This window comes from Oryzias latipes, chromosome 5, assembly GCF_002234675.1.
Source record: "Oryzias latipes chromosome 5, ASM223467v1".
Taxonomy (NCBI): domain Eukaryota; kingdom Metazoa; phylum Chordata; class Actinopteri; order Beloniformes; family Adrianichthyidae; genus Oryzias; species Oryzias latipes.
Window position 1 is genome coordinate 19270675 of NC_019863.2, and position 14477 is coordinate 19285151.

At 43.9% G+C, this 14477-nt stretch overlaps 2 protein-coding genes across 3 annotated transcripts; both read left to right on the top strand.

Annotated features, from left to right (window-relative positions):
- Positions 1 to 64: 64 nt before the first annotated feature.
- On the top strand, positions 65 to 4244 carry tsen2 (tRNA splicing endonuclease subunit 2). The gene is made up of 12 exons (XM_004068998.4): positions 65 to 407; positions 974 to 1040; positions 1132 to 1171; positions 1239 to 1466; positions 2322 to 2451; positions 2523 to 2597; positions 2675 to 2725; positions 2811 to 2955; positions 3063 to 3099; positions 3179 to 3290; positions 3358 to 3447; positions 3648 to 4244. Exons 1-12 carry the CDS (start codon positions 237 to 239, stop codon positions 3705 to 3707), a joined length of 1206 nt encoding a protein of 401 aa, XP_004069046.1. The 5' UTR covers positions 65 to 236; the 3' UTR covers positions 3708 to 4244.
- Positions 4245 to 4866: 622 nt separating this feature from the next.
- Positions 4867 to 14147, top strand: LOC101155103 (RNA-binding protein 39). 2 transcript variants are annotated; one of them, XM_011475195.2, is made up of 15 exons: positions 4867 to 4998; positions 5977 to 6034; positions 10495 to 10541; positions 11163 to 11348; positions 11468 to 11521; positions 11593 to 11710; positions 11784 to 11936; positions 12006 to 12149; positions 12220 to 12285; positions 12384 to 12588; positions 12667 to 12753; positions 12944 to 13055; positions 13135 to 13240; positions 13481 to 13559; positions 13638 to 14147. In XM_011475195.2, exons 2-15 carry the CDS (start codon positions 5984 to 5986, stop codon positions 13739 to 13741), a joined length of 1512 nt encoding a protein of 503 aa, XP_011473497.1. In that variant the 5' UTR covers positions 4867 to 4998; positions 5977 to 5983; the 3' UTR covers positions 13742 to 14147. The 2 variants fall into 2 exon arrangements, with proteins under 2 accessions (XP_011473497.1, XP_011473499.1); XM_011475197.2 differs by having other exon boundaries at positions 11474 to 11521.
- The last annotated feature ends 330 nt before the right edge of the window (positions 14148 to 14477 follow it).

The window sequence follows — 14477 nt, forward strand, 5'->3', positions numbered from 1 at the left end:
GTATGTCGCTTTAAAGGTGGATTGTAGTTTACCTCCATGCCAATAGGTGGCTCTCTTGAGCAATTTTGTAAAAGTATGAGTAACTACAGAGAAAAAAATTCGAAAGGACCAGTTTGATTAGAGAGGACCCACGTGCACGGCAAAACCCACATTTATTCTGGTTCAGAAAACAGTACACAAATTTCCAGGTCAGAATCCCACAAAGAGGTCAGCCGTTTAGTAACGGGTCCACAGCAATGCAGGCCGACTTCCGCGCTCCCCGGCGGCGCGCGCGTGTTTACGAAGAACTGGAGGCTCCGCTGCCGGTCATCCGTAGTGCCGGGGAGAAGTGCGTGTACCGGGCTGAGCTCATCAACCAGCACGTGCTTGTCTGCCACCCCGACCATGTCAGGAAGATACACAACCAGGTCAGGGTTGCCAGTTCCGACTCACTGACAGCAAAGCAATCCTGCAAAATGTTACTGAAAAGATCCAGTGTAGATTATAGGATTTAGTTTAGAATGCCTTAATTACATGAATACTATTTTTGTTCGTTTAATGCCGTCGCACTGATACATTATAGGTGCATCTGCAGCAACAGTTAAATGTGCTGGACTCAGATAACTGTTAAAGCTGGGCGTAAATTTTGTATTTCTCTGATGAAAACAATCTATTGCATCCCGTCTTTCTTTTACCATAATAAATAATCAACGAGAGGACTTCATCATCATGCCAAATGATAATGATCAATAAATCAAAACTGATCAAATCAAACTGAATGTAAACCCTTTAGTTTCCTGGATGGAAAGCTCTTAAAACGGGAAGAAACATGTCAGTTTGTGTTTTCATTATTGTCTTCTTTCCCACCTTGGTCCTATGGTGACACTATTGCTGCTCTATGCCTCTGACTACAAGGACTAGCAGTGATGGAAAGAACCAAGTAAAAACTAAGGAGATTTACTTCAGTTTTATCTAACTAGGTTTGATTTTTCAGGGTTATTTTGGAAAAGGCATCTTGTCCAGAGCCAGACCAGATCACAGCATTTCAGAAAAATGGGAGGGTGAGTCTACACCTGCACCTGCATGAGATCATCATTGATCTGGTCTAACCCACACAGCTCTGTGCAGTCAGCTGGTTTGTTTGTCTTACAGATTTCGAAGATTTGTACCTTCCCGTTGTCTCTCAGGCCAGGTTAGCAGCATCTTGTTCTGTCTGGCTGATGACATCACTTCCTGCCTTACATTTCAGTCTTTTACAGGTATGAGGAACTACTTGGATGGGCAAAGGCAAGTCTGTGTGCTCAGGGAATGTCTGCAGAGGCTGTGGATCAAATATTTCACAAACTAACGCAGAAATTGGAGATAGAGGATGTGAAGAGTGAACTGAGGGAGGCTGAGGGGGCAAAGACTGAGGATGGAGTTTGTGACAACACAAAAAGTCTGGGAAGGGAATCTGAGGCGGAGCCTGAGGCCAAGAGACCATGCAGGTGAAGTGCTTGTTTCATCCATAGACATTTACTAAATGGACAGATAATCTCTGATGTCACCCAAATTCAAAACACCAAAATAGAGGTGAAATGGGTCTGCCAAGTTGACTGGAGTATGCTCTTCCCAGTCAAAAATGGCACAAGTTCTTTAAAACCAGAGGTGTCACAGACAACAGGAAATAACATGCTCTTTGACTTATTCTAACTCTTCAATCGTTTACGGAATTATTGAGAAAAGCAGCTTTGTGCTGATATGCAGCACTTCATTACTGAAAAGTGTTGCAAAGAATCAGCTTCAGTGTCAGAATCTGTTGGAATTCTGACATTCTGAATGGTCAAAGAGTTACTGTAATTCAAAGGGGAATCAACAAACACCGGAGCTAAAGCTCCAGTGTTGAAAGGTGAAACACTAATAAAATCAAAACAGCAAGCTGTCGAGAAGAGTTCATAAAGAAATAGAAAACAAAAAGGTTTTGTATTCAGCCTGTACATACACTCCCATTTTGGTGTGAAGTGGGATTTTCTTTTCCTCTCATTACTCTGGAGTGGGAAACCTTCCCTTCTCAACTTCTGTGCCGGTCCCAAGCCCGGTTGCTTTGAGAGGGTTGCGTCAGGAAGGGCATCCGGCGTAAAACATTGCCAGGTTTACCATGCGACTCGTTCGCTGTGGCGACCCCTGATGGGAAAAGCCGAGAGAGAAACAACAACAACTCTGGAGTTGGAAACTGCCCCTTTTATAAACCCAACTCTAGAGTTCATTTAAGGAACTATAACATTTTGATACCTCTTGGTATATTTTAAACTCAGAAACAAGACATGGGGGTTAACTTAACTGTGTTTTGTTTCAACACTCAGGTCGGACATACAGGACCTAAACTTTGACCAGAACTCTGAACCCAGTTTTGACTCCGATCAAGACTCTGAACCAGATCTTGGCTTTCAGGTTCCAGGTCCTGGTTTTGTGCTGGTAGTCTCTGAGAACCAGGCAAGTCCCTATATGAATCTGCATGTTGTTAAGTGTTTGATGAGCTGTTAATTAGGTTTGTGTTTCTACAGAATGAAGGTGGGGTTAGAGAAGTGAAGCGGAGCCCATTGTCTCTAACTGAGTACCTGCAGCTCAGCCTGGAGGAGGTAACCCACCTGGCACCTGCATCCACAGTTGGGACATTTAAGTGGCCTTCTCACCTTTATGTCCCTGAACTCTGCAGGCCTTCTTCCTTGTCTACAGCTTGGGCTGCTTATCTGTGTACCTGGACCAGGTGAGTTATGATTGTTTTGGCTGTTATATTTGTTGCATTGCTATATATGAAGAAGTAAACCCTGTTGTGCATTGTGGTTGGTCAGGAGCCACAGTCAGTCATTCAGCTGTGGCGAAGGTTTAGGTCTCTACGTCCGGACTTCACCAGCTCTTACGCTGCATATCATCATTTCCGAAGCAGGGGCTGGGTCCCCAAAGGAGGCAGCGGGGCCAAATATGGTGTGGACTTCAGTAAGATCACACACAGAGCTGAGACCTTTTACCTGTGTTTGTGAAAGAATTTTCCTCACACTGAGGGGACAAGAGAAGCTTGATAACTATAATGTGTTTTTTTGCAGTGCTTTACAGGAAGGGACCCCCTTTCTACCACGCCAGGTGACGCTCACACAGGTGACTTTACTCTGATCAGCCACGGTTTTATGAGTGTCTAATCATGCCTGTCCTCTGCCTGTAGTTACTCTGTGGTTGTAGAACAAACTGATGATGAGTTCAGGGGCTCAACTCTGCGTCCGTTTTCATGGCGTTCTTTTGCTGCCCTTAGCAGAATTACCGCCAGTGTCTCCAAGGTACAGATTCATCGGGAGGAGGTACACTTGGCCTGCCATGTCCCTCTGATTGGTTTTTATCTCACAGGAGCTGATGCTGTGTTACATCGTGTATCCTGGTGAGCTACTGAAGGAGGAGCTTGATTCACCTGTTTGCCTGAGCAAGCTGAAGGTTCAGGTGTGGAGCTGTGATGTTTGTTCAGCGTTGCTGCCAGTTTTCTAGTTTTAGCTATCTGCTGTTCCTCATCCCTCCCCATCTGGGTCTAGTTGGTTTGTAGATTTCACAGCTTTCTGTTTGTCTCCTTGGGCTCCAGAAATAAAACTGGAGCCCAGCACACCATATCAGTGAGCATGATCTTCTACATTTTGTCTCTACAGGAAGTCATCATTAGCAGGTGGGTTTCCTCCAAGGAGCGAGCCGAGCAAGATGACGACTGATTCAAATGAATTCGCAAAGAACAGTTTGGAGCCAATCAGGGACGTGGATCATATTGAGCTCATGAACTTTCTCGTGTGTGGAGTATATAGAATATGCCTTCTTCCTCAAACAGGAGTGGGAAGAAAAACAAGGAGAGAAATGTAGAAAAAATCTTATTTCCTTTCAAATATGATCAGAGCAACTATGACAAACTACAGAGAACGGAAATCATCTTTCATCAAATGAGGACTTAAAGGTTAGTAAGCCTGACAGCTTGAACACAAAGAAATATGACCACTCTCCTTTAGAAAAGGACAGACTGAAGGATGCTCCTCTCTGTATTGTAGTGTAAGTTTAAAATGAAGCAGAACAACCATGACTTTAAAATCTAACTCTTCTGAACAGTCTTCCTTCTCAAATATGCTGTTTTCAATCTAACATGGCTTCACATCTCTTAAATAGTGTGTACCTTTGTAAATACTGTAAAAAAAAACGATTTTTATTTTTGCTGAATTCCTGCAACCAAAAAAAGAAATGTAAAATATAAATATTATTTCAAAAGCGTATGTTTTATTTTTATTTGTGCATTGAAAAAAGGTTTTTCATATTTATTAAACATTTGTCGTTTTGGCTCAACCAGTAGAAACGGTATGGACACACCACTGTCCTTGTTAACCCTTGTGCTATCTTATGACCCCACCCTTACATTGACATGTTCTCCCTACCGTGACAAAGGTGGATAAAGGTGGAAAGATTTCATGTAATCCATGGACACCAGTGAAGATCACAAATCATTGAAGAAAAAAGGTTCAGCGCACTGTCTAGTGGGTCTATATGACCCCACTCCCAATGTTAAAGTGCCTAGGATAGCACAATGGTTAATGAAGGATAAAAGATTTATAATAGTTGAAAATATTTCTTTTAAATAGTGGCTAATATTAAGGAATTGGAGAGATATGTTAAACACATTTTGTGCCTCGAAATAAAAACGTCACTTTATTTTGTTGTAATAAAATGCTTACATTTACAGTGCTTTATGTGTAGTACTCCCAAAATACTTTTTACTCATTTTCGCATTTTGCTCGCCAAAATCTTATACAGCTGGTGTATTATTGTTCAGTATACCTTTAAAATCATTGTTCTACGTTTTAGCCGCGTTCAGGGGTCAACTCCGTGAAATCAAAATCTCGCGAGAATATTCGCGCTCTCTGTTTGGACCTCGAATCCTCGAGCTGCAGGTTGGAAAACTTGCCTCGGACGGACAGAGTGACGGTGTGCAGATATTTACCCCAGGAGCTACCGAATATTCAGGTACAGGGGTATTCTACTGTCGATAACAAGCGCACTTCGACCGTCCTACCCTGGAAGGTTCCGGTAAAAGCAGACACGTATCGCGAGAGGCCCGTTAGCCTTTAGCTGCTAGCCTAGAAGGACGGGGCTCGCGCTCTAGGACCATCATGGCATGTCACATGCGAGTAACTGTTATTTCTGCAGAACTAAAGCCGGAAAAATAGTCATTTTAAATTAAATTTTGATACATTACCATTCTGTCAGTGCCGTAGCACTTTGACCCAGTTGTTATTGCGCCTGTTGAACATAGTATGTTTTTTGTTTTTAAGAAAGGGACGAAAAAATACGGCGGATCGGATAGATCTTTGGCCGACAAGTCAAGAGCAGATGCCACATGTTAACTTGTTCTGATACTGTTCTAATTGACTCAGTAACGAGGTTAACACCGCGATGATATGTGATTCGTGACGCCAATGAAACCCTCGAAAGTCTGAACCTCGACATTGCTGCAGGTCAGTGTGTGGGTCACCTGGGGATCGGTCAGGGTCCAAACTCCCCACCACAACACCCACATACACTATGACGGGATGTTTTTGCCTAGAAACTAATCGATTTCACCTTCACTGCTTTGCTTGTGATCATCGTAATTCATCAGGTTTCCATAACACAGTAGACCTTTATTTTGTTCCTGTCTGAATGATGTGATGTGATGTTGTGTTTTGACAGAGTAAACTTGTGCTTAATACATAGACTCTTGTTGGTGCAGTTCTAGGTTTTGTTGCTTGATCTGCTCAGTTTTTAAAATGGTCTTATCAAAAATTACAACAATCACTTTACAAATCCAGGATTTAGAAGTGGGTAATGATGTTTCTATATCTCTTACCTCCCTAGCCTCGTGTGCTCAGCTGCTAGTTTTTGCCATGTGTGGACCATCACCATTCTTGTTTTACTGTCAAGAATTCCTGATAAAAGTGACGCTGTGTTTTTGTGTTTGTGAAGGACCACAATGGCGGATGACCTGGACATCGAGGCCCTGCTGGATGCTCCGTTTAGGAAGGTGAGTGAGCTTGTCCACTGATGTGTCGATCGTCAGCCGGACCCTACTGCTCCTTACACAGCCATCAACACACAGTTGTTCCCCTTCAGCTTAGGGTTCAAGAGAAACATCAGTCTTTTTTTTGTGTGACTTCCATCCAGAAGGTTGTTCACTTATTCGTTCATTTTTTACGGTTTATTTTTCCCCTTTCTGCTGGACCAGAGCAGGATGTAATGATAAACAGTTTGAAGTTGAGCTGCTAAAGCAGGGGTCGGGAATATTTTTTAGAGAGCCATAAACGCCACATATTTTTAAATGTAATTTCGTGAGAGCCATACAATATGTTTAAAAGTAAAAATACAAGATAATGTGGGCCATCCATCCATCTTCCTCCGCTTACCTGGGACCGGGTCGCGGGGACAGCAGTCTAAGAAGAGATGCTCAGACTTCCCTCGCCCCAGCAACTTCCTCCAGCTCCCCTGGGGGGGCTCCGAGGCGTTCCCCGGCCAACCGACAGACATAGTCTCTCCAACGTGTCCTGGGTCTTCCATGGGGCCTACACCCAGTTAATGTGTGGATTTTATGTCATTTTAACACTTTTAAAGTATAATAAGTGTGGATTCAGTTTTAATAACATTGTTATTGTAGCGGACTGAGTTGAATTTGGCGGCTGTTGGGTCGCGTTCTAAGTTCCGGAGTTCATTGACCGCATCAAGAAGAGATGCTGATTAGCCCTCAGTTCTGTCGCTCAGCCTGTCGTAGGGGGTTTCGACCAATGGGGTTCAGCTATGGGCAGAAATAGGAGGGCTAATGCGGGAGCAGGGGTATAAAAAGTTGGGGGAGCGCTCTCGGGGGGAGAGATTCAGGAGTTGCTGAATAAGTTGTGCGGCGTTGGTTACGGCCTGCAGTAACCGGAATAAAGAACCTTAAAATAGGTTAAGTCTCTGTGACTCAATGTGGGAAAGGGAGGCTACATTATGCTATTGCTAATAAATGATGATTTCTTAGCATTAATGTGACTTCTGGTGCTGCACCGTGGTTTTGCTGATGGTCTTGTATGGTTGATACGTGGTGAGTTTAAGCTTCATGCGGGCGTTGAGACTTTCATTCGTTAAACGTGATCATAGGATGGTCTGAATGTTCTTTAGATGTGAGAAAGACTGCCCACATTCAGACGTGGAGCCAAACATTGTCAGTACAGCAATACTCACATGATGCAGTGTGGTATGTGACGGGCAGCGTGTTCTAATCAGAGCGTGGTTCACCTCGCTGCCTGAGCCCACTACCCCTCCCCAATTCAAAGACGGAAGCGCGCATCTGCCGGTGTAGGTACCACAACCGTTTGGCCTGGAACTTCCGTTCGGGGTCCTGGGACTAGTGCCGACATCACATTATGTGAGTGGCTGTCCGTTGGTCCGATGACGTGTCAGATAGTGATTGGTCTGGACAAATTACAATACTGTCATAGAAGTAGAAATTATGAAGTCTGTTGTAAACAAGCAGAGCTCCGACACAGAGCGAGATTATCTTCTAAACGTGCCTTTATTATTGTTATGATTATTATTAAATGCATGTTCGCTTATAGTTTTTTTAATCTGTGCACCTAGTGCTTTATTATTGGCAGAACGGACCCGGCAGAACAACATTTAGCCGTGCTAACAACATTTTCACCCCCAGCTGAACTTAAACTGTATTACAAACGGATTGTGGCAAAATCCCTTAATGAAAATTACAAGGAATTTTGTCAGACACAATTTATAAGGGAAAATAACTTTAGGTTACAAAAGAGAACATAAAAGGAACATTTGTAGAGCCCGAGCAGATCTCGACGTACGTAGTTTGTCCAAGTGGGGTTACTGTAGTGTGACGTTATCTTCAGTCGAAAAGACCCCGAACAGAAGTTCCAGGCCGAACGGTTATGGTACCTACACCGCAACTGCAATTCACAGGTTTCAGGCCGTTACATATTTGGAGTTTGATACGCGGTTTTGATGCGCAATACATTAGGCGCTGAATTGACACAATACGTTACAAACTGGCATTGCGCCAGAGAAGGACTGGTCTAATGAAACTTTATATATATATATATATATATATATATATGTGGCCATCAAGAGAGCCGGATATGGCTTGCGAGCCATAGGTTCCCGACCCCTGCCCTGTGCTAAAGTTTGGTTCTCATTCTTTCTGCCTTTTTACCAGTACTGGGCAAAAGCAACCCCCAAATAGAATTGTTGTCTTTTCCTGCTAGATTGATCCACGTCTGTTTTTAGTTATTTCCAGAGTGTGTCGCGTGTGAAAGCAAATCTAAACAAGATGAACAGGGCATATTTTTCAGAATTTCCACTTATGCCAACAGACCCTATGGGATTGTCAGATCTTTTTGGCCCAAACACTGTCAGCAGAGACACCCTGCTTCATATCTGCAACTTCCAGAGATGGTTACAATGTTTTCATGATCAATGTTTTAATTGTGCCCTGAAAAGGAGCAAAGACATGGTCAAGTTTCATCCAAAGCTCACTCTGTGCTCATCTGTTGCTGAATAGAGTAACATTGGACTAGAAACAATGTCAGATCAGACGTTCTAAACTTTTCCCTGAGTGGTTCCTGTGAGCAGTAGGGTGGGGCTGACACGTGATGATGATGCTGTGGGGGCGGTGGCACCCTGTCAGACTGTCATAAATAAATGCACATGTATCTCTCTTTTAGACTTGCCTAACGATTTCTCATCTGTACTCCCCTGAATGCCAGTGTGATCTGTCACAGACACCAAGGTAGTAAAACAAAAAGCCCCATTATGCTTTGCTGTTCTGTGGTCCCCATGGTAACATGACTGTAGTTCCCTGGGTAATGTCACATAGGCCCCGGCCAACCCCTTCCGCCATAATCAAGAAGAGCTGAGAGTTGTGGGTGGGTTAATTGAGACATGAGGGACTGGTCAAAGATTAGAGGACAAGTGGGAACTGTGAGTTTGTTTTGGTCAGTCTGGGTCCAGGTGAGTTCTGAGTTCAAAGCTGTAGCGGAGGCTTACCTAGGCTGAGTATTGTAGTCGAGTTAAGCTCTTGAAGGTGAGACATTCCTGAGGTAGGTACAAGGCAGGTTTGTATGCCCAGTAACAGTTTGCCAATCGGGAAATATTGATCAGGTTAAAAGAGGTAACTTGTTCAAGTTTATTTGTCTAAACCACTCACATAGATTAACTAGATGCTTAATCTATGATGTCACTTATTGGATTCTGAATGTGAAGCCTGAAGTGGGTCAGGCATACTGCACCCAGGTCAATAAAGCACCAGAAATGGGCAAGACAAAGTACCAGAATGCATACAGGCCCACCGAGCTGACAATAAAAAAACACATCCTTAATTATACAGATATTTGAGCTTTTATAGAGTCAAATATGCTGATACACCAAAAAATGTCCACAAAAGAAATCACTGGATATTCATGAAAACAAACATACCAAACCTGTCTATATTTATATGTTTGTTTTTCTTAGTGCAAAGTTTGACTTTTTAAGATGGAGTTTATGGAAAATTGCTTCCGTCTGAAACCAGCCTCTGTAGGTCATTTAAGGAACTGCAAGATTTGGGGTTAAAATTTGTGAACATTAGGCCTGCACAATATACCGCAAATTTATCGTTATCGCGACATCAAGCTGTGCAATATGCTTACCGCAAAAGACGGCGAAAATCGCAATAAATGGTTACCTTAAATGTGCTAAAACAATCTCATGGCAGCTTGAAATATTGAACAAATAAAATAAATCCCTTTATGCATTTAACCAATCAGAAGGACCCGTTTACGTTTTTGACCAATCAGATTTTTTATGTTTTGATGTTTGCCTCCTACGTCGACAAGGGTCATTTGGAGTATAATTTTTAAACTGTTGCAGTGAAATGGAAATTATGTTTTTGGGTTTTTTTGCTATTTGTTTATATACCGCAATTTATATCGTTATCGCAATATTAATTACCAATATCGCATATCGCGAGTTTTCCTCATATCGTGCAGCCCTAGTGAACATAATGGGGATTAGGTTAAATTAGGTTGATGGTGGTGATAATCTGCTGTAACACAGATCCTGCTGAGGTCTGGACTCCTGCAGGAACTCTAGAACATGATTAGAACTAACTTAAACTCCATAACAGTTCTAAACCCGGGTAAAAGTATGGACCCTGGGTTTGTGATGGATTTGGATGGATTCTGGGCTCCAAGAAGGGTTCCTGTTTGCTGTGTGGTTCTTCAGAGGAGGCCACACAAAGAACAGCACATAGACAGTCGAGTGACCCCCTTTCCTTGAAGATTAGAACTCGCTCTGGCTTGTCTTTAAGCTGCCCAAGCAACCAAAGATTGACTCAGACTGCCCCGTGCCAACAGAACTGCTTTTTTTGTCTCATTAAACATTAACTGTTGTATTCTCTTTGCCCCTCCCTGAATGATGCCTCTGCATCCTCACGCTCTTCTCTGTCGACCTGCTTAGGAGGACAAGAGCCAGAGTCCCAATGGACAGGAGGATCGTAGCAAGAGGTAAACCCACCCCACTCTTTGCACGTTATTGCTGGATCATATTAAACCATGATGGAAAATCTTTAATGGCGATTAAAAAATAAGCAGGGATGCTGCAAAATTATGTTTAGAAAATTCTCTTTTTGTGAGATTAGATACCTGCAGCTTCCAATATCAGCTAGTTAGTTGCTGTTAAAGTGGGTTGGTTAGGAACTCGGTAGAAAAAAATGTATTGAATCTTCTACTGATGAGTCACTTTGGTCATCAGACCAAAACAGCTTTACATCCTTCCATGTTCCTTTGAAGTTAATACTGCAGGACTTGACACGATCACAACCTGCAGTTCCTACTTAAAGACTTATTTCTGCTGCTGGTCAAACAGAGGGAAACAGTTTAAATGAGCTTCAGTACCACTGATGTACGGCATGCAACTTTCCAGACTACATGCACGGATAAATATATAGAAGAAAGATCCACAGAGAAAAGTAAGAATAAAGATAGATAAACTCAACAATTTCAGTTAGTAGAAGATCACTTTTCACAGTTTCCGCATCAGCTGATCTGAGCTTTTTACAGAAAGTTTGTATTATTGTTTGAAATAATTTTCCTGCAGCTGGAGCTTTACCTTATTGTCCCTTGCAGGCCAGAGAAGAAAAGGCGCAGCCGCAGTCGCAGCCGGGACAAGAAGCGGAGCCGCAGCCGAGAAAGGAAAAGGAGTCGCAGCCGGGAGCGCAAACGCAGCCGGAGCAAAGACAGGAGAAGAAGCCGCAGCCGAGAGCGCCGGCGCAGCAGAGAGCGGGGGGGCCGCTACAAGGACCATCACAAGCAGTGAGTGACTCGCTTCCTCCTGTTTTCAGAATAAAAGTTTACAGTGACTGTTTGTGTAGCGGAATTGCTACACTGATGTTTGAGAGTTTAAACCACACTAATGACTGTTTGTGTTTAAGCCGTAGGTGGTCAAAGAGTAAGAGTCCAGTCAAGAAGGAAAAAAGTCCAATCAGGTAGGCGCACCAAGGGTTATGTCTTTTCTGTGGACTTTGACAACCGGTTTGAACCTGGTTGTTGTTTGCAGGATGCCAAACGACAACTTAACCCCAGAGGAGCGCGATGGCCGAACCGTCTTCTGCATGCAGCTGGCGGCACGGATCCGACCACGGGACCTGGAGGAGTTTTTTTCGGCAGTGGGAAAAGTACTGCAGATTTCTGTTGATGTTGGTCATTCCATTCGTTTGCTACTCTGGTAACAGCTGCAACATCCTGCAGGTGCGGGATGTGCGAATGATCTCTGACAGAAACTCCCGCAGGTCGAAGGGAATCGCTTACATTGAGTTTGTAGAGGCCAGCTCCGTTCCTTTGGCCATTGGACTGACCGGGCAAAGGCTGCTGGGAGTCCCCATTATCGTTCAGGCTTCCCAGGTACAGCTTTTTCCACACATTTCACACAAGTAGTTAAATAGTTGAATTAATGTGTGTGCATATTTACAGGCAGAAAAGAACAGAGCTGCTGCTGCTGCTGCAGCTAATAACCTGCAGCGGGGCTTGACTGGACCTATGAGGCTGTACGTGGGCTCGCTGCACTTCAACATCACAGAGGATATGCTGCGAGGAATCTTTGAACCATTTGGACGGGTAATTTACTCTCATTCTTGTGCACACACACAGACCCGGACTTGTGTGTGACAGCTGTTGTTTTTGTCAGATTGAGAACATCCAGCTGATGATGGACAGTGAGACCGGGCGCTCTAAAGGCTACGGCTTCATCACAGTGAGTTTCTCATTGGGACTTTTTCTGATCGTTCATCAGTTGAGCTGCAGCCTGAAACTGGTCCCATCAACACAGAAGCCTAAATGTTGTAATGTTAGTTTTCAGACGCAGAATGCGCCAAAAAAGCTCTGGAGCAACTGAACGGCTTTGAGCTGGCAGGTCGGCCTATGAAGGTTGGTCACGTGACCGAACGGACAGACCCCTCCTCGGCTCCGTCCATCCTGGACAACGACGAACTGGAGCGCAGCGGCATCGACCTGGGAACCACGGGGAGGCTGCAGCTCATGGCCCGGCTGGCAGAGGGTGAGGGTACATTTCCTGGTATCTATTTGAGTACATCATCAACCACAAGTGACCTCATTTGTGTGTGTGTGTCTTCAGGCACCGGCCTGCAGATCCCTCCTGCAGCTCAGCAAGCTCTCCAGATGAGTGGTGCCATCGCTATTGGGGCCATGGCTGCCGTCTCCGGTAATGATATAGTTAGGAATGAACCTTTAGGTTTGAAGTAAAAGCAAGTACTGGTTTCCAAAAGTGCTTCTGCTGATAATGGTGACTCTTAGATTGTGTGTGTGTGTCAGATTGGCACTTACACATGCACACACCTATGTGTGGTTGTCTCTGTGTAAATCTGTAATTTAGCTGGTGTCCTGCTTTTCAGCTGCCATGAATCCCTCACTCAACGTCAACATGAACTCTGGCGCTCTGAATCTTCCTTCTCAACCGCTCGCCACTCACTGCTTCCAGCTGTCAAACATGTTCAACCCCAGCAGGTAAAGAGTGTCTGAAAAGGCAGATCTCCAGACTTGGCTTCACGTCGCTCATCTGAATGTGTGTGTGTGTGTGTTTCAGTGAGAACACATTTGGCTGGGAGGTGGACATCCAGCGTGATGTGATTGAGGAGTGCAACAAGCATGGAGGAGTGGTTCACATCTATGTTGACAAGAACTCTGCAGAGGTACACCTTTTCCAAGAGCACTGTCAACACACAGATGTACAACATAGCAGATCCTCAACAGGGCATGGGTTTTGGCAGAACATTTTTTACAACAGCAAATCAGTAAAATTCTTTCAAGCTTTTCTAAAATCTAAGTGTAGCTGTTGGTGTGTCTGACAGAGAGAGCTCTGTAACTGTAATTGCTGCATGTAGTGACTCAACTACCTGCATAGAGGATGTCTTACTTGTGTTACATTTCAGGGAAACGTTTATGTCAAGTGTCCGTCAATCCCTGCTGCCATGTCTGCAGTCAATGCCCTGCACGGAAGATTCTTTGGTGGTGAGTCGTGTTTCCTTACAGCTGTGTTGTTCTGCACCAATGGTAGCGCAGCCTTCACTTCCTCACCTGTGTTTTCAGGTAAGATGATCACGGCAGCGTATGTACCCCTTCCCACCTACCACAAACTCTTCCCGGAGTCGGTCACTGCCACACAGCTGCTGGTCCCTCCTTTGCGACGATGACTCAACAATATTCTTCTGTGACTGAACATTAGAGCCCGTCGACTCTTTCAGTTTTCTTTTCTCCTATTGGTCAACCAGTGAGTCAGTTCAGCCAGTTCAGATTTTTTCTGTTTTGTTTTCTTCTGCTGGACTCAAAGGCCACGCCCTCTTGCTGGTGTTATTTCATGATCCTTTGGTCATGTGATCACCATGCTTCCTGTCTTCGAGCTTTTGCGCGTGGTTTCAGAGAGGCCTACACCATCTGACTTTTGTCCAATGATGAGCTCTGTGAGCTGTGGGAGGGAGGGGGGGGGACTGATGGGAGGCTGTCATCTGATTGGTTAATTTAGGGGTGTTTGGTATTTAACTGTTTTTGTAAACAGATTTGATTTTGTAAAACTGATGATTAAATTTTATTTTCATGCGAGTCTCTGCGTCTGTTTCTCATTGGCTGCATCAAGCACAGTAATTCTGACCAGCACCCCTCTTTTGAACAGGGTAAAATGAAATACGTTTTTAGTAACATGTCTGCAGATTGTCGTTCTTCAACGTTGATTGTATCCAGTAAAGTGACCGTCAATTGGAATTGATTTATCTTCATAGGAACTTAAATACTTCACATAGTTTTGATTCAATCTCCTTTTGTGAAAATCTGAGCTGAAAATAATCTAAGACACAATCACAAGACAAATCTCCATGGTAACTGAATTAAGCTCCAGTGATTCCTGAGTCAAGAATAAGTTTAACTGGGTTATCT

Excerpts from the sequence above, each read along its gene's own strand:
- tsen2 (XM_004068998.4), top strand. The coding sequence starts at position 237 with ATGCAGGCCGACTTCCGCGCTCCCCGGCGGCGCGCGCGTGTTTACGAA. Across the intron at positions 2,452-2,522 it reads TGGTAGTCTCTGAGAACCAG|AATGAAGGTGGGGTTAGAGA; the intron begins GCAAGTCCCTAT and ends GTGTTTCTACAG. Across the intron at positions 2,598-2,674 it reads TGCAGCTCAGCCTGGAGGAG|GCCTTCTTCCTTGTCTACAG; the intron begins GTAACCCACCTG and ends TGAACTCTGCAG.
- LOC101155103 (XM_011475195.2), top strand. The coding sequence starts at position 5,984 with ATGGCGGATGACCTGGACATCGAGGCCCTGCTGGATGCTCCGTTTAGG. Across the intron at positions 12,754-12,943 it reads GGCCATGGCTGCCGTCTCCG|CTGCCATGAATCCCTCACTC; the intron begins GTAATGATATAG and ends CCTGCTTTTCAG. Across the intron at positions 13,056-13,134 it reads AACATGTTCAACCCCAGCAG|TGAGAACACATTTGGCTGGG; the intron begins GTAAAGAGTGTC and ends TGTGTGTTTCAG.